The sequence below is a fragment of the Eptesicus fuscus genome, chromosome 19 (assembly GCF_027574615.1).
Source record: "Eptesicus fuscus isolate TK198812 chromosome 19, DD_ASM_mEF_20220401, whole genome shotgun sequence".
NCBI classification, from domain to species: domain Eukaryota; kingdom Metazoa; phylum Chordata; class Mammalia; order Chiroptera; family Vespertilionidae; genus Eptesicus; species Eptesicus fuscus.
The window spans coordinates 37,774,783-37,799,140 of record NC_072491.1 but is presented as its reverse complement, the minus strand read 5'-3'; the positions used below and the strand labels follow the sequence as shown (position 1 = coordinate 37,799,140).

Here is a 24,358-nt window from a genome sequence, read left to right as displayed (position 1 = left end):
TATATATATGCTCATTTAACATATATATGCTCATTTAACTAATAATGATAATTTTATATATAATAACAAACTGTTCCTAACATATTTTGATTTTTTTAAATAATCACGAGTTATCACTGATCTAATTATATATTTATAGAAGATTCACATTCTAAATGGACATTTATGTTAGTGTTCAAGAAGATTAATTCCTTCTTGTAAGGTTCTGTACTTGTTCTCAGAAAGTTAGTTTATGGTTCTCTGCAACACAATTATGACATAACTGAATCAAGATCTATATAACTGAAATATAGCTTATCTTTGCATGGTTTCCTAGTCAAGTCTGAATTTTTTTGCAGACAACATCTGATATTATGAAAGGAATAGACTTTCAGTGTAGATTTCCTTTGGCTAAAAGCAATTTGTCAATAAACAGTAGAGTCTACTCACGTTTCTCTTGTTCTGCTTCCACTCCTTCGCTTTCTGTGTCACTTGGCAAGATCCATGGTTGGTGAACCACCTGCAATTGCTTTAAAGAATCATCCTGCCAAAGAAAGAAAATTCATTTCAGATCAGACTCTAGAATAAACTTGTGAATACTAATATGGGTGCACACTTCACACTTCAGTATCCATAAATTATATGTCCAATAAACTATAATAAAAATTTCCTTACAGAGTTCTAAGTTTAAATTCATTTTCATGTCATACACATGCCACAAACTCTAAAATCTTTTTAAAATTTGCTTCCCTTTTAATAAGATTTAATGTCTTAATGAGAAGAATATCTTGACCATGTTCCTTCCTGAATTAACACTTTTGTGGAAATGTTGGCACATATTCTTAGAAACGTAATAATAAAATATCTATACTAATAATAGAGGAATATGCAAATTAACTGGGAGGCTGTAATGTCACAACCAAATGTCTCTTGGCCAGGGCTAGGGACCTCAGACTGCGGCCCCTGCCCAGCGGGCCTTGACAGGGGACCTCAGGCCATGCCCCCCACCTGGCAGGGCTTGACAGGGGACCTCAGGCCACACACCCCACACAGCAGGGCTTGACGGGGGGACCTCAGGCTGTGCCCCCTGCACCAGTGCCAGGGGACCTAAGGCTGCGCCCCCCACCCAGAGGGGCTTGATGGGGGTGGGGCCGGCCAGGTCTGAGTCTCACCCAATGGGGGTGGGGCCGGCTGGGTCTGGATCTCCTGCATTTTCAAAGTGTGTGTGGGTGATGGGTGGGGACTTGACTCTAGGTCCCGTGGCGCTCCCCAGACTCTGACAGGAGGGAGATTTTCATATACATTTTACTAATTTTCTTTCATCTCTAACACTTCTATTATAGTGAAAGGGCAAATAGCAATATTAAAATATTTCCTCTACTTAATTCCCTTTTAATGTGTACGAATTTCATGCACCGGGCCACTAGTTCAATATAAAATTGCACAAATAGTACCTCTTTGTCATCAAGGCTTCAAGTTCCCTCAAATGAGAATAAAGTGTAGTAGGATATATAGAACATTCTCAACTTCATCCTTCAGTACTAAGTCACTACCTCCTTCCCCTTTGCAGGTCCTTATTTATTTATTTATTTATTTATTAAAATATATTTTTATTGATTTCAGACAGGAAGGAAAAGGGAGAGAAAGATAGAAACATAAATGATGAGAGACTCATCGACTGACTGCCTCCTTCACATCCCACACTGGAGATAGAGCCTGCAACCTGGGAATATGCCCTGACCATGGAATGGAACCATGACCTCCTATTCATAGGTCAATGCTCAACCACTGAGCCATGCCAGTCTGGCTTTTATTTACTTCCTTATTTTTATTATTATATTTTTCATATATTACTTCACTGCTCCTTGACTTCTGTCATTGACCTAAAGCAGACCCTCATCATCTTCCAACCTGATTGGAATAGCCATCTGTGAAGTTTTCTAGGACTAAATTTCACATGATTTCTATTTTTCCCCCCACAAGTTCCCTGCCAAAGTGAGTTTTCTAAAGTGCCATACCCTTGTTCACTATCCTTGAGAGCCTCCTCATTATTCCCAGAATAAGATCTCAACTCAAGGACCTTCATTGCTTGATTGGCCCCCAATTCAATCTCCATCCACTTCAACTGACATGTCCATTCCAGCTATCATTAACTGGTAGCTCCTCAATTGTGTCATCCTGTCTGATCTGCCAAGATGTTTTCACAGGTCATACTTCTTGCCTCAAATGCACTAAATTTACCTATATCAAACATGAACATTCCCTCAGGCAGGTGTCATTTCTCTTACCTTCCCTGATCCTCCAAGAGAGAGTCACTCCTCTATTCCAGTATGTGTCTATTGCACCAACAGAACAACTATTACTATATAGTAATTGCCCCTTCATATCTTCCTGCCTCAATAATAATGTGGCAATTCCTTGAGGACAGGGATAACTTTTTCACCTGTGCATTTCCAGCATCTATTATATAGTACCTGGCAAAAAACAGGTATTCAATCAGGAAACATTTGCATAGGAGAAAATAAGGAAGAGAAAAGAAGAGAGCATGAAGGGTAGTAAGGAAGGATGGATCCCCTTCAGAATAAAATATAAGTAACAATTTCGAATTTATTGAATCATGATTCAAGAAAATATTTTCAACCAGATTTTGAAAATTTAAAACACAAACTCAATGTGGCCTGTCAATTCACTCTTTTGTCCTCTCAAATTCATTCATCATCTTCCTCCACTTACAATGATGTTTGACTCCAAGTTGAGATAGTTTGCTTTATGTTGCTTAGATAAATACCAGCAAGATAAAAATAAAGGCTTACAGTTAGATGGTTAGACATATCGGCTGATCACTTCAAAAGTTATATAAGTGTCTAATCACTGTATTGTACACCTGAAAATAATATAATATTTTATGCCAACAGTAACTGAAAACAAATATAAAAAATAAAGGCTCACAACCCCTGATCACTAAGAAACACTATATCAGAAAACATCTGTTTAAAAAAATTCCTTCATGGCCCTGGCGGGGTAGCTGAGTTGGTTGGAGCATTGTCCCAATATGACAAGGTTCCATCCCCAGTCAGGGCATATATAAAAATTAACCAATGAGTGCATAAATAAGTAGAACAACAAATCTCTCTCTCTCTCTCTCTCTCTCTCTCTCTCTCTCTCTCTCTCTCAAATCAATCAATCAATTGATCCATCAATTAATTCCTTTATGAGAGAAACATCCCTTGATTGTGATGGTTACCTCTGGAGATATTTAGTACCAATTTAGAATTTTAAAAAGGCACAATTTTCCAGGAGTTTTGGAGCGGGTTAGAGAGTTGAATAGGTAAAGCAGGGGGATCTTTTAAGGAGGTAAAAAACTATTCTGCATGGTATTATAATGGTAAATATAATACATTAAGCATTTGTCAAAACCCATGGAACTTCACATTACAGAGTACATGTTGATATATTCAAATAAAAAATAAATTAGATGGTTAGGGAATTCCAGGATGAAAGGCAAAATACTAAAAAATAATCTAAATAATCTAAATGCATTACAAATGTCTAAAAGAACCTCATTGAGGGGGCAGGAGAGTAAGGTGCTGACCTGAGTAACTGAAAATGAGTGCACTCTAAAAGACCAAAAGCAAAAGGAATTGTACATAACAACTGTACTATAGTTGATAAACTTTTTTCCTATGGGCATAGAGATTAACAATTCTAAAACACACTACATATACATATATATATATATATATATTTGGAGTGGGAGTTTACAGATAAACAAGGCTAGAATGATCCAGATGTAATGTATTAGAGTTGGCAGTGGAGAGGACTTAAACACAATGACACCCCAATAGCAAAGAACACAACTATCAGTCTTGCCTTAATTTGTAATACCATTTTTCCACAAAAGAACTTGGAAATGACTGATTTTTGGACTGAGGTAGAAAATATACAAGATGTCTAGAGCATCTGGTATTGCCAGAAAGAAAATGCTCACACACACACACACACACACACACACACACACAGGATATTTCAAAAGGATGAAGAAAGCCAACTGAAAAATCTCTCAGTGGCCAAATCTAGAACAATTTGAGCAAAAATAAACAAATAAATAAATAAATAAATAAATAAATAAATAAATAAATAAAGTATCATTGGGCTATTACCTAAAGTATAAAATAAATATTTATAAGCTCATTGTGATAAAAATAAATTACTGAATAAATAGATGAATAGACCAGTATGCCATGCAGAAGGATTTCAAATATTTATGTAGATTCTAGAGGCCCAGTGCACAAAATTTGTGCATGGGGGAAGGGGGGCAGAGGGGTGCGGAGAGGTGTCCCTCAGCACGGCCTGCACCCTCTCCAATCTGGAACCCCTTGAGGGATGTCCAACTGCCGGTTTAGGCCTGATCCAGGGATCGGGCCTGAACCGGCAGTCAGACATCCCTCTCACAATCTGGGACCACTGGCTCCTAACTACTCACCTGCCTGCCTGCCTGCCTGATTGTCCCTAACCCCTCTGCCTGTCTGATTGACCCTAACTGCCTCTGTCTGCCAGCCTGATCACCCCTACCTTGCCCTCCTGCTGGCCTGATCGACCCTACCTTGCTCCCCTGCTGGCCTGATTGCTCCTACCTTGCCCCCCTGCTGGCCTGATCACTCCTATCTTGCCCCCCTTCCGGCCTGATCACCCCTAAGCACCTCTGCCTCAGCCCCCGGCTTAAGTCGCAGTCTGCAGGAGGCAACCTGGTGGATCAGGGGAAGGTGCAGCCCCCATTATCCTGCTGCTGCTGCCACTGCCGGCCTCACCCTGGGCCCTTCGCAGCCACCTGCAGCTGCCTGAGCCTGGGCCCTTCACAGCTGCGCCTCGGCCCTCGCAGCCCCTGCGGCTTTGTCTGGAAGGACGGCGAGAAGGTTCTCTGGAAGACATCCGCCCTAATTAGCATATTACCCTTTTATTAGTATAGATTCCATCCTTAAGGAAGTGGGAATAACTTCCCTCTTCTTAAGTGTGGCCTGAATATAGTGACTTTCTTCCAAAGAGTAAATATGGAAAGGGAAAGCAAAAATAATAACTAACTGTACAGTAGAGAAACCTGACAAACACTCCCTACAGCCGGGTGATTAAGGTCAACATCAACAGCAATAATTCCTGTTGATAGTATGTTCCTTTGATAGAATGGGATGAATGTAAAAGTTTACCTCTATGGTTTTCCTCCTAAAAAACATATTATCCTAGTCCAGTGATGGGCAACCTTTTGAGCTTGGTGTGTCAAACTTTGCCAAAAAACTGAGCATAACTCAGGTAGTGTGTCACTTTGAGGAAAAAACATTATTTCGCAAATGTTTCATCCTCGGCATGCGGCCGCCTCAGAGGCCGCGTGTCATCAAAAATGGCTACTCGTGTCAGTGCTGACATGTGTGTCATAGGTTCGCCATCACTGTCTAGTCTAACCATAAGGAAAATATCACACACATCTCAATTAAGGGAATGATCAACAAAATATATGATCAGTACTCTTCAAAACTGCTGTGGTCATTAAACACCAAGAAAGTCTGAGAAATGGTCACAACCAAGAAGAGCCTAAGGAGCCAGAACTACAGAGCATATCTTGGATGGGATCTTAGGACAGAAGAGGTACATGAGGGGAAACTGAGGAAACTTGAATAAAGTAAGGGCTCAGTTACTAATATCATATCAATATTCATTTATTAATTGACATATGTACCATACTAATATTAGGCGATATTAATAGTTGAAACTGGAGAAGAGGTATATAGGAACTCTCTATATTATCTTTTCAATAGATTCTGTAATCCTAAAAGGATTCTAAAAATGTTTTTACATTTATTTAAAACACTGAAAAAACCCCACAACATTTTAAAAATGATTTTCACTTTAAAATATTACATGAACAACTCTTGAAAATAGTCTGTTAATTGAATTAAAATATAAATTCCTGTCGTGTGAAAGAGGGTTTGGCAGTGAAGAGTCCTTGACACAGGGGTGTTGAGTCACAGCTTTTTATCTTGGTTAATCTAAGGCATGTCACTTCCCCTCTTGGGATAGAATGAAGAGAACAAAGGCCCTGGATTAGATAATCTCTAGAACTGTTGGGAGGAAACTCAGCAAATAATTAAAGATATTCAATTGTGAAATATATACTTTAGATATAAATTGGTGTGTATTTTTAAGATTTAACTTATTTTTTCAAATTTATTAATTATTCATTTGGTCTTGGAGTCTATACCAAAGAAGCAGCATAAATGTGAAAAATCTTAGATTTAAAATTCTGTAACAGTAAAGAAGGACAGCAGAAGTCAATTTTCTAAAAGTTTCATGAGAAGAAATTACATTCCTCAGTTTTTAAAAAATAGAACATGCAGTCTCTAACGTTTAAAGATCTATCAAAGATGCTCTTTTTGGTTTTGTAAGGCAAAAATCAAATGGTTAAAGCTCTTTATGTAAAAGAGTAAATTGTAAAATGATCATGAAAAAGAGTTTTTAATTTAAAAGGTATTTTGGTTAATTAGCTTTTATACCCAAATACAAAAGTCTGTTTTAATAAGAGGAGATGATAAATAAATCCGTTGTATTACTTTTTCCCACAAAAGTTCAGAATATTCAGCCGTACAACCAATTGGTTTCTGTTTTTAATTACTTTACTTCTGAGCAGATAAGCAGCATTCAATTGTTAATCCAATTATTACTATATTGTTTAGATGTTTTGCTTTGGTTTTCCCTTGAATAGAGCTGGTAATGCACCTGTTTTCTTTATCAATGCTGGCAGTACTATGTGTGTCCAAAGTTGAGCCCATCAGACTACTTATAATTCTTTTTGATGGGGTCAAGGAGCTAAAACCTTGACTATTTTTAAAAACAACAACTGACATTCCTCTTTGCCATTTTATGAAAAATTTTTTCTACAAGAATATTAAACTGGGTCTGAGCGTAGTACAAACTCTTTCATATTCCCAAGAGCAAGTTCTTTGGATTGTTTTTAGAAGAAATGCCATTCATTCTTTTTTTCAAAACACTTTCACCATAAGTATGCAAATGTCCAGGGACTAGGAGTGGTGGGAAATAGTGACATGTGTCATATGGAAAACAGTTGCTAGTCTTGTATCAACATATCATTCTATCTGCTAACAGAATGAGTGCTTTATAAACTCCAGCAGTATTGTTATTCCACATGGCTAGCTTATTTTTGGATTCTCTAAATGGAATCAATCAGTGATTTATGTCATGTATGACCCTGAAACTTCAATATATTTAGAGAAAAAATGCTTCTTTGCTCATATTTTCACCAATGGATACTTCAATTCAGCCAACTAAATATTTCCTTCCCTTTGGTTAAGAATAAAACGAATGCAAAAAATACTAGTTTCCATCTTTCAAAAAGGATTAATCACCTTTTTTTTTACTTCTATAACCATAGCATCTCTATAAAGTAAGGATCCCTGAAACATGTTGCATATAAAATCAAAACAAAAATACACTCTATTCTAGATGCATTGAATAGACTGCTTCTTCTGACAAAGAATCAAGCCTCTACTTCCATTAAAATGAAACATAATTCACATATTTAAATAAATAAAGTTTGAAAATAACTTTATATTTGTTAATGAAATGTCCTGTCTTATCAGGCTGAAATCCATCAATTTTTAGTTAATTATACTTCTGTAGCTTATTTCTTAGGAGGATTGCAAAAGGGCAATTGAAACCCAAGAAGGGAAGTAATAAGTTTTGGAAGCTATAAATTTGAATTAATAGGATTTTGGAAAAGAAAAGAGAGGGGTCAATAATAAAGTTAGAAAAAATATGGTAGATTGTGAAAAACATTACAAAATAAATTGTAGGATAAAGTTGTAAAAGGCTTTGAAATGAATGAAACACTATTGAGTGTAGTCAATGAAAACTAGGTCATTTTGTAACAGTGAAATGCTGGGTATCTATGACTCCATCTTGTTCACACCTACATTGTTTCAATGGTCTTCAGGCTAATAGTGCCTGCTATAGAGATGCTAATCATCAGAGAAATTCTGCTTGGGGCTTGAGTATTTACAGAAATAGCCCCTCCTATCCGCTCCGCCCCCCCCCCCCCCCCCCACCCCATCCCATCCCTTGACAAAAAAGAAGCCTAAATTCTTTACTTTCTTAAAATGAATTTGAGAAACTGCTAGCACCCCTATCTTCTCAATTGGCAACTTCTCAATCAATAAACCTTTCCTTACTCCAAACTCTGGTATTTTGAGTCTTGGCCTTTCAGAGAATTTGGACCCGTAACAATTTTTCTAGCATGTCCTTCCAATTAGCAGGTTTGGAGTCATTCACTGACTTTGAGCCATTTTACAACTATGTAATTTATAAAAATTTATAGTAGTACAAATAATTCTTGTTCACATACATGCAAATTATGTCAATTTAAATGCAATTAATTATTATCCTATGGGTATACATTAGGTTTGCCAGTTTTTGCATTTATTGATAACTTCACTTCAAGATTCCTTATTTAACTATATATGTGAGGGTTTGAAATTTCCTTTGAATTTGTTGCAACATCTTATTGGTTCCTTCATTAATTAAAGAGTTGAATAAATCTTTGACATATGATCATTTTATATCTGTATGAGAAATAGGATTATAACTTTAAAAAAATGTTATCCTTTAACTACATGCATTATTTCTTAGTGAATATCAATGATAGGTGAGAGTTTCCTTAAAAAAAAAAATCCTTGTTTTCTAGTTTACTAAGTGGAATAAAACTATGATACTAAATAATAGTTATTTCCATTTTTAAAAAGTAAATCCCTGTGCATGATAAAAAGTCCATTATGTCTTATTTATTATAGAAGAACCATGTCATACACTCTCCTTCAGAAATATAGTTGGAACTTCATTGCATTAACAATCACAGAATATAAAACAGAGGAAAAGACAGACAGAATTGGCAGGAGAAGTGATTCTAAGATATTTTGTAGCATAGACTCAGTAGTACAGTTGGTAAAACCAACCTCCACAGATTTGAAAAAGGTCTGCCATTCAACAGGCTTTTCCTGCCTGACACCCTGAGAGACTGTGAAACTGCCACCTGACACCTGGAGCTAGTTCACACTCCTGTGTATGTTGCCTCCGGCCGTCACCAAATAACTTCCTGAGGTTGTGAAGAACTGCTCTAAGTGGTTCTTTAAAAAGTTTTCAAAATCATCAACTTCGGGTCTTTAGTTCTTCAGAGAACCTCAATCATTTAATTTCACAATGTTTATCTGATTTATGTATACTTAAATTAACACATTTCTCCAATAAGTAGGGGATTTTTAACTAGTATATTATGCTGCTCTCAGTTATTCATCTAAAGAAATATATTTTTTGCCGAAACCGGTTTGGCTCAGTGGATAGAGCGTCGGCCTGCGGACTCAAGGGTCTCAGGTTCGATTCCGGTCAAGGGCATGTACCTTGGTTGCGGGCACATCCCCAGTAGGGGGTGTGTAAGAGGCAGCTGATCGATGTTTCTAACTCTCTATCCCTCTCTCTTCCTCTCTGTAAAAATCAATAAAATATATTAAAAAAAAAAAGAAATATATTTTTTAAAGACTAGCTTCTCTACAAAAGGCATAGTGAGCTTTGGAAGTACTTGATTTTGATAAGTTATTTTAAATTGTGTGTGTGTGTGTGTGTGTGTGTGTGTTTTATAATGAATGTTGATATTATGATCCCAAACACTAAAATTTTTACAATGTAAAATTATTATTTCTGCCTTGAGTTACTAAGAGCCTTGTAAGTAAAGAATATGTAATTTTTAAAAATTGTTAAAACAATTTTGAAGATTAGGGAAAGTAGACTATTATGAAATACCTTGTTTTTTATTTGATCAAAAATATAAACTCTATTCTGGAAAACTTATACATTAAATAACAGAAAATATGGACCAGAAATTCCATTTTAGTTTTATTTTTTTGAGGAGACCATATTGTGTCTTTAGTTTTGAGTTAGGTCTAAACAGAATTGTCTAACTTCATGTGGTTATGATTCTGTTTAATTATAAGACTAAATAAATAAGAAAACCAGAGACTTTGATCTGCAAAGAGTTGTTCAAACTTTAGCAAGAAATGTTAAATATATTAAAAATGTAAACACTATGGTTTATTTGAGTTTTAATGTATACTAAATAAAAGCAAATGTTTGCTAGCTCAGTACATACATATATATATGTATATATATGTGTGTGTGTATATGTGTGTGTGTGTGTGTGTATTTATTTATATATACTGTTTCTTATTGTTTGCTGATTCTAGGAATATGAAGAAAGAGGGAAAAAGTGAAATAAGAGCATAAGTGAGAAAAAAAAACACTATCATTTTTTGGCTCACATTTTTAACTTGTTCACAATAAAGAAGAATTTGGATATATTTCCTAAAGATCCAATGAATTAATGTCTGGAAAGAACTTTTAGTAAGTCAATAGTTCACTAATTAAGATCAAACTTAGTTTTACTGTAAAATATGATCATTTATTGATTTTAAAAAGAGCTAAAAGCTAAATATCAACCAACATTAGATAAAAAATACTATGTGAAACTGAACCCCTAAGAAAGGCAAGGCTTACCTTGGGCAGTTCACACATACTTGCAAATTCAAACTGAAAGTCGGTAATGAATCTCATAAGATACTGAGCTTTTATACCCTGAATCAACCAAATCCTCAGAGTAGATGAATAAGCAAAACTCATAAATTTATTAACAAAATGTTACTGTACTTATATAAAATTGATTTTTTTCCACGTTGTATGAAGTTCCTCTCTAGAAATAGCATTGGAAAGAACACTTTATGGCTGTGCCCACAATCTTTAGAGTGTTTATGAATAACGTGGGGATCTTGTTAGAATGCAGATTTTGATTCTTTGGATCTGGTGTTAAGTCCTGAGATTTTGCATTTTTTACAAGACCTCAGATGATGACGATGTTGCTAGTCTGAGGACCACACTGAGAAGGTACACATTCTCAGTCTTCATGTCACATTAAGCATTTACAACTGCGTACAACATGTACACTTAGATTGCACATCTGTAATGATGAGGAAAATAAGGATCTTTTGTTGTTGTTTTAGAACACTTTAAAAGTTCTATCAGCTATATGCAGCCCATTTCGTATATCAACACTTCAATGCTCCCTTTCCTCCATAGGGCTAGACCAGTGGTCGGCAAACTCATTAGTCAACAGAGCCAAATATCAACAGTACAACGATTGAAATTTCTTTTGAGAGCCAAATTTTTTAAACTTAAACTTCCTCTAACGCCACTTCTTCAAAATAGACTCGCCCAGGCCGTGGTATTTTGTGGAAGAGCCACACTCAAGGGGCCAAAGAGCCACATGTGGCTCGCAAGCCGCAGTTTGCCGACCACGGGGCTAGACCTATACAGGACACATTAGAAGGCACCCTGCCAGCAAGTGGATGCTGAGCCAAGAGCCTGAGCAAACAGAATCCTAAAGGGAGATTCTATTGGTGTACATGTTGAAAACAGTGTCTGCCTCTTCTTGGCAACATTAATTGCTTAATGTATTCTACTTAATTTTTGTATCAAATTCATTAAGTTGAAATTTAAAGTTGGTACTCCAACCCTCCAATGTTTTGCCCCATATATTTTGATTTTTCTAACCTGAACTTGAAACATCTGCCTGGTTATTTCCTTTATTTTCTTCATTACCCCTTTTCCATGTACCTTTCACAAAATTCTAACCACCTCCAAACAAGCATGAAAACTCAGAATGTTAGAGACTTAAAGGGGTGCTATCCACTCTGGTTTTTCTTTCCAAGTGATATCTAGAAGTAAAAGCGAGTTTAAGTATGGGTTCAGAATTCTGAATGAATCAATGGACTATATATATAGTGCATTTAGCAGGGCAATCAAAATTGTTTTTGAATGGATTTGTGCATGGGAGAATAGACTATTTAGAGACACAGATTGTCTTGCTGAGAACCAAATACTTAGTGCTTCCATGACATCATCACCAAATTGTCTCCTAGTTCCCTTCACCTGCAACAATTCAGGTGGCTAATTTAGAGACCTCTGTGGATTGGTTTCAGATCAAGTTTTATGGATTCTATGCGCTGGTTTACCTGAAAGTCCACAAATCCCATTTGAAAAGTGCACAGACACATCATGTGACGCAGAGCACCCTTGGATATCTTCCAAATAAATCAGAAGTCTAAATGGGTTTTCCACAAATATCTACATATCTAAATTGTTAAGATGGTTGGTATAGGTTGTTCTTGTCATAAGAGCAATGATCATGTCTGATTTTTTTGGACATGGCCAATAAAAATCATGTGTTTTTCATTTACTAGGATATCAGCAAATGTTTATGAGTGACAATACATAACAGCACTAGATTTATACCTTCATTTTCAGGATGAATGGATACACAGTATCTCCCTATCGATGAGGATCAAAAGCCATTTTTATACCATTATTTGTGATCTTGTTTTTGGTGGGCGTGACCAAAGAGTGGGCATGGCCTGGAAACCCTACAGGCAGATGGAGAAAGCCCACGTGAGGGTTTCATCCTATGTGATAGACTGTTTTCAGACTGTGTTACAGGCCACCTTAAAACTCACTTCTTCCATGTAGTTTTTCAATGACTGTCCTCCACTGGGGGCTTCTCCCTAGAGGCAAAGAGGAAGAGAGGGTGACAAAGTCAGGAGAGGGAGGAGGAAGAATGAAAGAAGAGAGTCAGGGAGGAGAGGCAAACCTAGGAGCAACACCAAAGCTTTACTATCCCCCCCAGCATCTCAGTTGATGTTTGTGAGATTAAACAGATGGGCAACTTCTTACTGTGAAGGAGATAAGTTTTTTTCAAGGCAACAGCAATTTTAGATCATATGTAGTATAAAATGTTTTGCAAATGTGTTCTTACAATAAGATTAAGAAAAAAGTCACTAAGTCTGTATTTTATGAATGTGTTTGGGGATCTAATACATGGACTTAAGAATATTTTAGGGAAAGTGTACAGGTCATTAACCTGCCCTTTCCCAAAAGTTTATATAACTTCTGCCCCTTACTTGTATGTTATTAATTAATTCTCCATTACTTGTGCCTTTTCCTAGCACTTCATTGAACGCTGGTAATCACTGCAGTTTAAATCACTGACATTTAAAATAAGTTAAACGTATATCACAAGTTCATCCGAACACTGGTGATCAAAATTGTCAAACAACTTGTTAGTTTGGATAAATTATCTTTTTATCTTACATGCAGGAGACATTTGGAAATAAATGCTGAGATACTGGGAAACGATAAATTCTAGGACACCATATGTGTTTAAATGATAACTAAATAAGTGTGAATAAGTTTACTTTTGTTCCTAACTCTTTGAGGGCCCTCTTTGTTAACTTTTCAAGAACTTTCACATATATTATCTCATTTCATTAGTTTTTCACTATGACTTGAGAAAAGACATCCCCAGGCCAATTTAATACATGAATTGAAGAATGCTGAGACCTGCTGAGTGAAGGGTTCAAAATCAAGGCGCTAAGCAGGGTATTTCTGGGACTGGATCCTCTTTGCCTTGTGGAAATAAAAATGTTAAAACATAAAAAAATAAACTTAGTTTAAAAAGTGATGTATACTATAAAGCACTTTGAGGGGATTTTTTAAAAAGCATGCTCATTTCAAAACAAAATTAAGCTAGAAATAAAGTGCTGGTATTCCTAAAAACTTACATATGCTAATATATTTTTTTCCAAATCATGGTTTTCACAACAAAAATTAATATGCTGCAGTTGAGATGTTTCCACATGCTCCAAGCTTGTAGGAAGCTCAATGGATAAGATAACAAAAGAGGAAAGATAGTTGTACTTATTTAAACTAAAAGATAAGCTATAAAGAAAAATCAAATCCATAGAAACCCCCTTATCTGTGAGGAATTTAACTCAAAGCATATAGAGATGGCTGGGAACTTACTTCAGATAAACTGCTTTTTATGGTTGAACTTGCTACACTATCTCCCCTCATTAGGATAACTAGTGTAGAAGGAATGCTGTGCAGTTGGATCTGCTAAGTGACAGACCAGTCCTTTTGTCCTAACAATCCCTCCCCTGTGCCTGGCTGGCTAAGGGCAAGAGGATGCGGTGACAAACTGCTTGTCGTTACAGACGCTCTCCGCTCTCCGGAGGGGCCAGCATCTGCAGTCTGGATGGAGGGCCTCTGAACACCTGAGGGCTAATGGTGAGATGCTGCAGCCCAGTCCCTAGGTGCTCACTGCAGAGGGTGCTTGGTTTCCCTGGAGCTGGAGTGTAATGGTTTTCCCTGTTTGTCTGGACACATGCGCTCTTATGCTAAGACACGGCGATAACTGGTGGCTTTCTCGATGATCACATGTGACTAAATCACTAGGTGGCCGATAAGCCTTCTTTCTCAGACTTGCTTCCCCCCACAGTGTCAGGCAGGTCCTCTTCAACTCTGCCGCAGAGAAAAGGAGCAACTCACACAACACTGTTTGTTTCAAAGGGCCACACAGAACTCATGCATGGCTGTAACTGCCATTCAGGACTCACTGACACGGATAGCACTGGGGAGGAAGAGCACTGAGGAGGAGGAGCATGGGGTAAAAGATGGCAGGTGGAAAATACAGAGGAAACGAACACCTCACAGAGAGGATTACAAATATGGTCCAAGGCCAAGTGGACAAAGCCAAGAACAAGGCGGCAGGATCCCTATGTGTTAGGATCAGAAGATACGGCCCAAATCAAGAGGCTGGATTCCATGTGTTTGTCTCAGGTTCCCCATTTCCAACATGGTACTGCCCAAATGCTGACCTCTCCTCCCTCCCCCTGTAGGGGCGCTAGTGAAATAAAATATCCTTCAAAACGCAAAGCTATCAACTTCAGTCGTCCTTTCCATAGTTTTAAAGAATTGTCATTTTAAATATCAAGTCATTCTAACAACATCATATTTTGGTGAGCACCTGGAAATGAATTAAAAACATCCAAATGCAATTTCCCTTGAGAAACAAAGGTAGGAAAGGGGGTATAAGGGAGGCAGATAGGGCCTGTGAAGGAGGGAAAGGGCAGAGAATACATGGAAACTATGCCTTAAACAAAAGGAAAAAAAATGTATTTCCTGAAATGTGGTTTTACTTATCATGAACCTAAATATAACCAAAGTTGAGATAAAAATGTTTTAAATGTGAATTACAAAACATAAACTCAGAAAAAGAAACATCTGACGTGACTGCTAGAGACAAAAGCTCTTGTCACTCCCCTAGTTATTCTGCAGTTAAGGAAACATTTTCATTGAGATGGAATATCCTAGAGACAGAAGGAGGACTAGGCCCACACCCTCCTGAATCTATTGCCATTTTCACTATACCGTGCTCCTTTTCTTTCCATCAGTAGGCAATTTTTATTCACCTCTTACTAATCCTTAGACAAAATGCATACAGACTTTCGTTTGTATGGAGAGTCCATTTACTCACACACCTTTAATGTCTAAGACCTCAGGTACTAATTTCTGTCAAAGACATTTTCATGAGATCCTTACCTCCACCCGAATGACCCTTCTCCCCAGCCTTTTTTCAAATGAAACTGAACAACAGTCCTAGCACAGAGAGCACCTTCTTAAGAAGCACATGAAGTATTTAGAACCCATAGAAGAAGGGAGCTCGAGATGGATGGCCAGGACATTTCTGAACCCAAAGGGCCCACAAAACCCCACCCATTATTTATCCCACCCTATTTATTAAGCACCTATGGTGTGCCGCATGCTGGGCTTGTGTGGAGACAAATTGGTGAACAAAAATGAAGCCCTATCATAAAAAGTTCATTTTGAGAAAACAAATACACAAGTTATTAGAATATAGAGCAGAAGTTACTTGGCACAGGTAAGCCCAGGCTGCTATGGGGAAAAAATAGGAGGAAAAGTCACATAGCCTTTCATTTATTCAACAGGCATGTGTCGAGAGCTCGCATGTGCTGGGAGCTGGTGCAGCCCACTGGATACAATGATGAAGAAGACAATGTGGAGGGATTAGAAGTTGAGGAAGTTATTACAAAGCTTAGTCCTCAAGACTTGGTCAATTAGCCAGAATAGGAAGCTGAATAGAAAGAGGACTCATATCAGGCAGAAAGAAAAGTTTGTGCAAGGTCCCAGGCACAACAGAGCAAATACCTATATGAAACCACAAGTATTACAATGAAGAGCATCAATTACACTATGCACTGTATTTTTAGATAGAGAGATATTAATATCATGTGTTATTCTCTAATTTTATACTATAATTCCCTACAATACAGATGCTGATATGATGTTATGTGCTATGTTTCTTAATTATGTTATTACACAGGGCTCCTGAATTAGTGACAGATGGTGGAGGATTGAAGTTCAGTTTTCCAAACTCCAGCATACTCTACTGGCAGCTACTGATATCCAAGAGAACAGGCAGGGATCTATTTCTAAATAGTAAAACAGTGGGTGCCATAGTTAGAAACACAGACATTTTTGGAAAGTTCATACATCTTTTTAATCATTCAGAATTTTTTAATGAAAATTTGCCCACAATCTTATGGATAAATACAGCATCATTGCAGACCATTTGTCTCTGAAAATGACACCTTTATCCAGTAGAGAAGATACCTGATTGCTTTAGCATTGCTAAAGGCTAACAGACAGGGGCATTTTAAGATAAAATGTTATGCCCGGCGGGTGTAGCTCAGTGGATTGAGCATCGTCCCATGCACCAAGAGGTCACTGGTTCAATTCCCAGTCAGGGCACGTGGGGTTGAGGGCTCAATCCCCAGTAGGGGGCTAGCAGGAGGCAGTGATCGATATCTCTCTCCCTCTCCCTTCTTTAAAATCAATAAAAACATATTTTAAAAAAAGGTAAGATGTTATGATACACTCTGCCTTTAAGTTCCACTAATGATCAGGAGCTAAATTTGTCCCCTCAGAAGGGACAAAGAATACTCAATCCCTAACCAACTTTTAAATTAAAATAAGCTAAATAGTGCCTTTAAGCAATAATGCCCTCACCTTAAAGAATTACCTTAAAGAATGAAGAAGGGCAGAAGCAATTATGGAATTGATGACTATCCTATATAATAAAGAGCTAATATGCTAATTAGACCAAACAGCAGAACAACCATCTGGACAACCTTCCGGACGACCTTCTGGACGAAGCCTGGGCTGCATGGGCCAGCCGAGACAGCCGGGGCTACAAGGGCTGAGCCTCTTGCACGAATTTTGTGCATTGGGCCTCTTGTTACTAATAATGTTAAATTTTTAATGATTTAAAACACTTTAGTGTTTCTTATTATTTTCTGAAAAGTGGTTATTCAGTTGAAAAGAAAAAGAAGTATTTAATTCTTTCCTTGAATCCTATGTAAAAAAAAAAAAAGAAGGGTGGTGGGGGTGGTAAAGCCAGTAATGAATGAGAGGCTCCCTGTTTGGGAGAGTGGAATCTTTCATCAGTGGATGTTGGACAAGAGAAGGGATGGGCAAGAGGGTGGGGCTGTAAGAATGGATGGCTAGTGTTAATGATTTTGAATTGCACTGACTTAAAAATTAGATTGAGATATATATCATTAGTCAATTGACTTTAGAAAAATCTATTTGACCTTGAACAATTTATTGCTCTAGTCACGTGAGTCTTCTCTGATATGTGCTGATTAATTTATCATGTCAATTATTAATACCATTTCACTTTTATTATGTACAAAAAGGAGTATTCATTTTTTCTAAAATGACTTAATGTGGCAACACAGCAAATCATCTGCCATGAGATCTTGAAAAGTCACAGCTTTCTTTTGAAGCTGAGTTCCCTCAAATAGAAAGTACAGACAACAGAACCACAGGGTTGTGTTTCATTTGAGATTGTGAAGGTCAAAGAGTACTAGAAACTCCAAAGAGTTATACCCCTGTAAAGTGCAGTATTTAATGTGTATATCTCTACTGATCTGCCCACCTATTGGTTTCAGAATTGACTGAATTCCTGGCTAAGAAAATAGTAAATGAAGGAAAGAGAAAAGTATTCTACTATACAAATACAAAAGAAATAATAGAATTCAAATATCACCACTTAGCAACTACTAGTAAATAAATAAGTACTGGCATTAAGCATCAATGGCTGCTAAGATTATAAAATGAGAAACAACCATATATTACATACATCTTTTTAAAAAATGTTTTTATTGATTTTTAGAGAGAGAGGAAGGGAGAGGGATAGAGTGATAGAAACATTGATGACAGAGAAACATCATCAATTGGCTGCCTCTTGCATGCCCCCTACTGGGGATGTGCTCTGACCAGGAAATGAACCTGTGACATTTTGGTTCATGGATCGATGCTCAACTACTGAGCAACACCAGCCAGACATATGTAACTCTTTTTATTGTACTGAAGAGAAGCTTTATCCAGTTTCCATAAAATTTTCAGGAAAATATTAAGAACTGAAAACATATTAAATTGCACCAAGAATATGAAATGAGCATACCTCTGGATAACTCTACAGGTAAGGGTCAGGGTACTTTAACAGATAAATTGTAAGAAAATGCAAGAAATAGAAGAGGAATATTAAAAGAGACTTAAGGACATCTAACTTTAAAAAGTTGGCAAGGTTAACATGATGTCAAGGGATGCATATTTGGGTGACAAAGCTACTTTTAAAATGCAAGTAGTTGATTATTATAAAGGTTAGACTACCGTATTTTCTGGCATATAAGACGACTTTTTAACCCAGGAAAATCTTCTATACGTCCAGTCGTCTTATACGCCGGAAAATACGGTAGTTATTTGTGGAAGAGGCAGAAGTTGTGATTGGGACAGGGCACACTGAAGACACTTCTTGACCTGGGTAGTGTTCTCATTGTAATAAATAATTAAGCCAAACATTTGATTTGGGTGATTTTTATATGTTTGTGTTCTATTTGTAATAAAAAAGAGATTTAAAAGTAAACTGATAGCCATGTCTAATGGCAGCTATATTGTTACAGGCATAAATATAAAGTCCAAATGAAACTCTTAAATAATAAGAGTGAAATTTATAATGCTCTATCTCCTGTTGGCTACATCTCCATGGTCACATATCTAATCCTTCATTGATCCCAATCTTCCGGTCTATGTAAAGAGTAATTACTAGTTATATGTCTAGAAAGGTAGTTAAAGGACACTCCTATCCTTCTGATTGAATCTTAAGCTAATCTAATTATAACACCAACCTCATAAAAATCAGTTGGCAATTATGATTTTTATAATTTGAAATAATTAAGCCTTTAAATTCTCTTCCATTAAGCTTTTAAAAAAATCAATAGATGCCACTTTGGAATTTGTAAAGTACCTGTATAAATTCTCCAAGGTCAGTGAAATATGAATGTCAGATTCATAATTTAAATCAAATATACAATGTATTCTTTTAAAATTAAATTAACCTGTGTCTTTGCAAAATGGTTAAATGGCTAAGGTGACCAACTTCCTGCACTGTGACTCAGATGCAGCACGCGGGAAACCTGACATGCCCAATAATCATGCAACAGCAGGACTCTTTTGTTTCTCCTGTTCACAGCCCATGCTTCCTTCATTTAAAAAAATGATTGATTTTTTAGGTAAGTAATAATACTAGGGATTTTTCTACATTGAGGGAAACATTTCTCTAACAGATGCATGGACACAAATGATTTTCTGTTTGTTTCTTTTAACTATGTGTCTGAGTTTTTAAGTCAACAACAAATAAGACCAGTTTCACATGTCAGAAACCTTTGCATTATTTAATGAGCTACAGAATAATTTAAACTTTGTAGGAAAAATTCTTTTTCGCTGACTTGTAAATGTAAATAAATACAGGCAGTACAATGCAGAAGCACATTTAAATTCAAAAGTGTATTTTTAATCTTTAACACATTTATTTGAAAGGGGCTAATTTTTTATTTTTAATTGATTTCTTAAGTGGTTCAGACCAAATAAACAAAATGCATAAATTAAAATGATCTAGCCTGTCACAAACTTGGCAGCTGATGCCATAAACAGTGTCACTAGGAGAGTTGTGACTTGCGTGGGGGAAATGTGTAGAAGTAGAATCAATTTTCCGAGAAAAAGAGGTGACTTCCAAATGAGTAAGTGAAGTGACTTAGAGGAGGAGATAAGGGGTCCTTTAACTTATTAACAGTATCATAGTTACTAACTCTGAAGTTTTCCCTACCTCTAGGATAATTTGAAAAGGCATCCAAACCAACCACCTATATTTATGTACAGTATTTCTTCTGTTTAACATAGGTCGGGCACAAGAGTAAGACTTGGCCTTGATTCCATGTACTGTCAGAAGGTGGCAAAAGTAGTGATGTCCTAGAGAGGCAAGAGTACAAGCTTTGGAGTCAAGCAAATATGTGTTCATACCCTAGTTCTGCCACTTATGCTCATATGCACTGGGCAAGTTATACAAGTGCTCTGATTCTCAATTTCCTCATCTGTAAATGGTTATAACACCATGTGCCTTATGGCTTATTGTGATGATTAAATAAAATTAATGTCTCTAGATCACAGAAGATGAGACTAAGTCCCTGGCTGTCATCATTATTAATCAGGATAGAAATTATTAGTATTAGTTTTAGCAGAATTTTAGTGAGTGAAAGACAGAGGAAACTAACCTTATACTCTATACGTTAGGAAAATTAGAGATATGCTTAATTCTATAAGAATACAGCTTGGAAGAAGACCTGAAAGTGGGAAAATCAGATGCCACTTTTTAATTTATCTATTCTTATTTTTGTGTCATTCTTTCAATAAAAATTATTGCACTTTTAATGACAGATGAATGGCTTCACATACAAATACATTTTCAGCAGTAAATTCATAGGTAAATGGAAGGTTGACTAAGGATGAGATAAAGGGAACTTTAAAAAGTCTGGAACATCAAAACTGCAAAGAGGTGAATGGCACAAGTCAAGATAAATTTATTGTTGAGGAAATGGAGAAAGACTAAGTATCCTTAACAATACTTTGTTTCTGACCATCTATCCTTCAACTCATGACCCTCTGCAATACTCCAGTCATGCTCTATACATTCCAAGTCCTCCCACAGTCAGTGGCTCTATCTCTCTGCATCCTTTCACCCTTCCTTCTGTCCTTCCTTCCCTCCTCAACCCATTGTTTTGTGCATGGCATGCTATCTTGTTGATGTCACCTGGTAAAATTCTACTCTTGGCAAGTCTAAGTTTAGTCCACTGGTTCCAGGAAGACTTCCCTAACCCACATGCTTGCATTGCCCCCACCCAACCCCCCACATGTTCACATTACTCTCAATAATTACAGCATTTGCCATGCTGACTGCCTTGGCTGCTACATTGTCAGTCACACAGTCCTACCGTTACCATTTGCAGGGCCTGAGGGAAGAAGTCAACAGAAATCCATATTGCCAACAAACTCTAACATAAAATATATTTTGATGTTAAATCAGACTTGACAGGCCAGCTTGAGAGACATAATTTTGGAAATATGCTGAGAAACATAGAAGGACAAAGACTTTGTGTAAAAGTTTTGAATATTACAGAAATGACAGAATCAGGGAGATTTTAGTAGCAAGAAGTCATACTTTAGATCTATTCAGGATCCACAGAAACTATTATCCAAATGTGAATTAGAGAAAGAAAATTGACTGTTTGTTCTGAGTTTTATAATGGCCCCAAAACATAGATAAACAAAAATAAACTATGATATAATCTATGCTAATAAAAGAGAAACATGCAAATTAACCATCACTCCACTACACCCACAAGCCACACCCACCAGCCAATCAGGAGTGAGTATGCAAATTAACCCAACCAAGATGGCAGCCAGCCACGGAGCTGCAGCAAGCAGGAGGCTTGGGTTTCCCCAGCAATGGAGGAAGCCAAGTTTCCCTGCCGCCCTGGCCGGCCCTGGCCTCCGCTCAAGGCTACAAAGTTTCAATTATAGAAGATAAATAAATCCTAGATACTTGCTTCCAGCTGGCCCTGGCCTCCACTCAAGGAGGTGCTGAAAAAAAAAAAAAAAGGAAGAAAAAGAAAAAAAGGAGGGGCTGGGACCTTGAGTCGCCGTGGGGTGATCAGGGGACAAGATGGGACAGCAGGGGCTGTTGGGGGTAAGCAGACCGTCAGTGGGGGTCAGTTGGGGGTGATCAGGACAGTGGGGGGCAGTTTGGAGTGAGCAGGCCAGCAGGGGGGCAGTTGAGGGTGAGCAGGCCAGCAGAGGGGGCAGTTGGGAGTGAGCAGGCTGGCACAGGGGGCAGTTGGACGTGATCTGGCTGGCAGAGGGGCAGTTGGGGGCGAGCAGGCCGGTGGCGGGGGGCAGTTGAGGGTGAGCAGGCCGGCAGGCAGAGTGGTTAGGGGCAATCAGGCAGGCAGGCAGGCAGGTGAGCGGCTGAAGCCAGCAGTCCCGGATTGTGAGAGGGATGTCCAACTGCCAGTTTGGGCCCGATCCCTGTAAACCAGCAGTAGAACATCCTTTGAGGGGTCCCAGACTGGAGAGGGTGCAGGCCGGGCTGAGAAACACCCCCCCTCCTGTGCACGAATTTTGTGCACCAGGCCACTAGTATAAGAATAACAATAAAGAAGGGAGCTCCAATGGAACTGTCAAAAAGAGACTTTCAGTTCCACCAGCTAAAATGTTCTATCTGAGGTGGGATCAAAGGCAAAGGTTCTCTGTAGGACAGACAGAGTGTTTTGCAGTATATTTATTAGAGAAGCTGGATAAAACTTAGAAATTAAACAATGTAGGGAAGGATGTGGAAGGACCTGTTTAGAGAAGGTACCTTTGCAATCATATTCTGCTACCTACAGGGCATACTACCCCTTCAGCCTCATCTCACGTTTTTGTAAACTTCACAGTGATATCAGAGATTATACATATCACCCAACACCCACCAACCTCACGAATCACAATCTAAAGGCTTCATTAAATCTAAGACAGGACCCAGAGCTCATGATGACATTCCCAGTCTCTTTGATGCAGTGTAGTTTTTCCTTTGTGGTCTAAAATCCTTGCCCCTTTGGAGACTAGAGCCTCAAGATGTTCTATAGGAGGAAATTTCTATGTTAATTCTTAGTCCAAAAGTGAATTTAATGTGCCTTACAGAACAAAGATTACTTTAGGGCCCTGGAAAGGGCCAAACCACATCATAGAGAGTAAGAAGATATCTTTCATTCTCATGAAGGTATGCCCATCTTTAGAACCAAGTTCAAAGCAAACATCTTTTGAAGTCTTACTGAACACGACTGAACATTGAGGTTTATTACAATGTTTTTGCATGTGTTTGCATTTTGTGAAAACAGTTAGGATCAGAAGCAGAAGAGCCAAAAAGATTGCCTGCCAGGTCTGGGAATCTAAAAGCCAAAAATTTCAAGAGAAAAAAAAAGGATTCTTATAACATGTGCAGCCTAATTTTACACACTCTCAATGTTAATTGCGATAAACATTTGAAATACTGGATACTTTTTGACAATGAACTTCAGAGCCAAACTATTTAGCCCTGCCTCAAACTCATAGCAACATTGCAGGTTAGAAGTTAAATATAACTCATCTTACAGCCACTGCCAGTTAGTTAAACGTATCAACTTAATGAAACCAATTCATGAAAAGGCAGCCTCAATATTTTTAAAGATAACAAGTAACCTGGGAAACAGTTCTCTCTTCTCTTGTAGAATGCATTTTTGAAGCCCAGAGACAATACAAATGAAGCTAATCAAGGCACCTGCCACCCAGAATTTTGCCTTTGAATTTTGGGAGATTTTGTAATGACTCATTTGGCTGTGCACCAGACTCAGGGCTGACCTCCTCTTACAATCATGTACAATGTGCCCCAGCCAAGGAGATGAACGGAGGCAAATGTTGGTCACTTCTGTAGACAAGAAAGAGCTTTGACAGCAAGAGAGAGAAAACAGGCCAAAAAAGAAAAAAGAAAAAGAAAGGCACAATCATAAATTTTCAAATTTTCCAAGAACCTGAAACTAACCTAATGAAATTAATTGCAAAATACTCTACCGTGATTTTAAAAAATCACATAAATATAGAATTAAAGAAACATAGCTACATAGCAGTTAATATTTTTTTAAAAGGGCAAACTTTAGGTAACTACAACTTTAGTGTACACCAGCAGTGCAGTGTAAATCCCTGGGGAAAAAAAGCTATTACAATAGTAGACATCATTAATGAAAGTACAATCAACTCCTCTAGGTTGTTAATAGTTGAATTGTACATTGCTGATCAGGTTCGAGTATTGTGCCTAGGTTTGGTATGTTAGAAGGAGAAGTGATTAAAATGGTGAGAGGTCTAGATAGAAGGTCATGTCACATAAGGGATTATTAAAGAAGTTGCTCATTTTTCATCAAAAGACAGAGGAGAGAGTGACTGAGATATTTAA

At 37.6% G+C, this 24,358-nt stretch overlaps 1 protein-coding gene across 1 annotated transcript in view; it reads right to left on the bottom strand.

Annotated features, from left to right (window-relative positions):
* Positions 1-24,358, bottom strand: part of C19H8orf34 (chromosome 19 C8orf34 homolog) — a 253,026-nt gene that overhangs the window by 12,117 nt on the left and 216,551 nt on the right. The window contains 2 exon segments of the mRNA XM_054708756.1: positions 430-523; positions 12,594-12,641. Coding sequence (XP_054564731.1) covers positions 430-523; positions 12,594-12,641 — 142 coding nt within the window.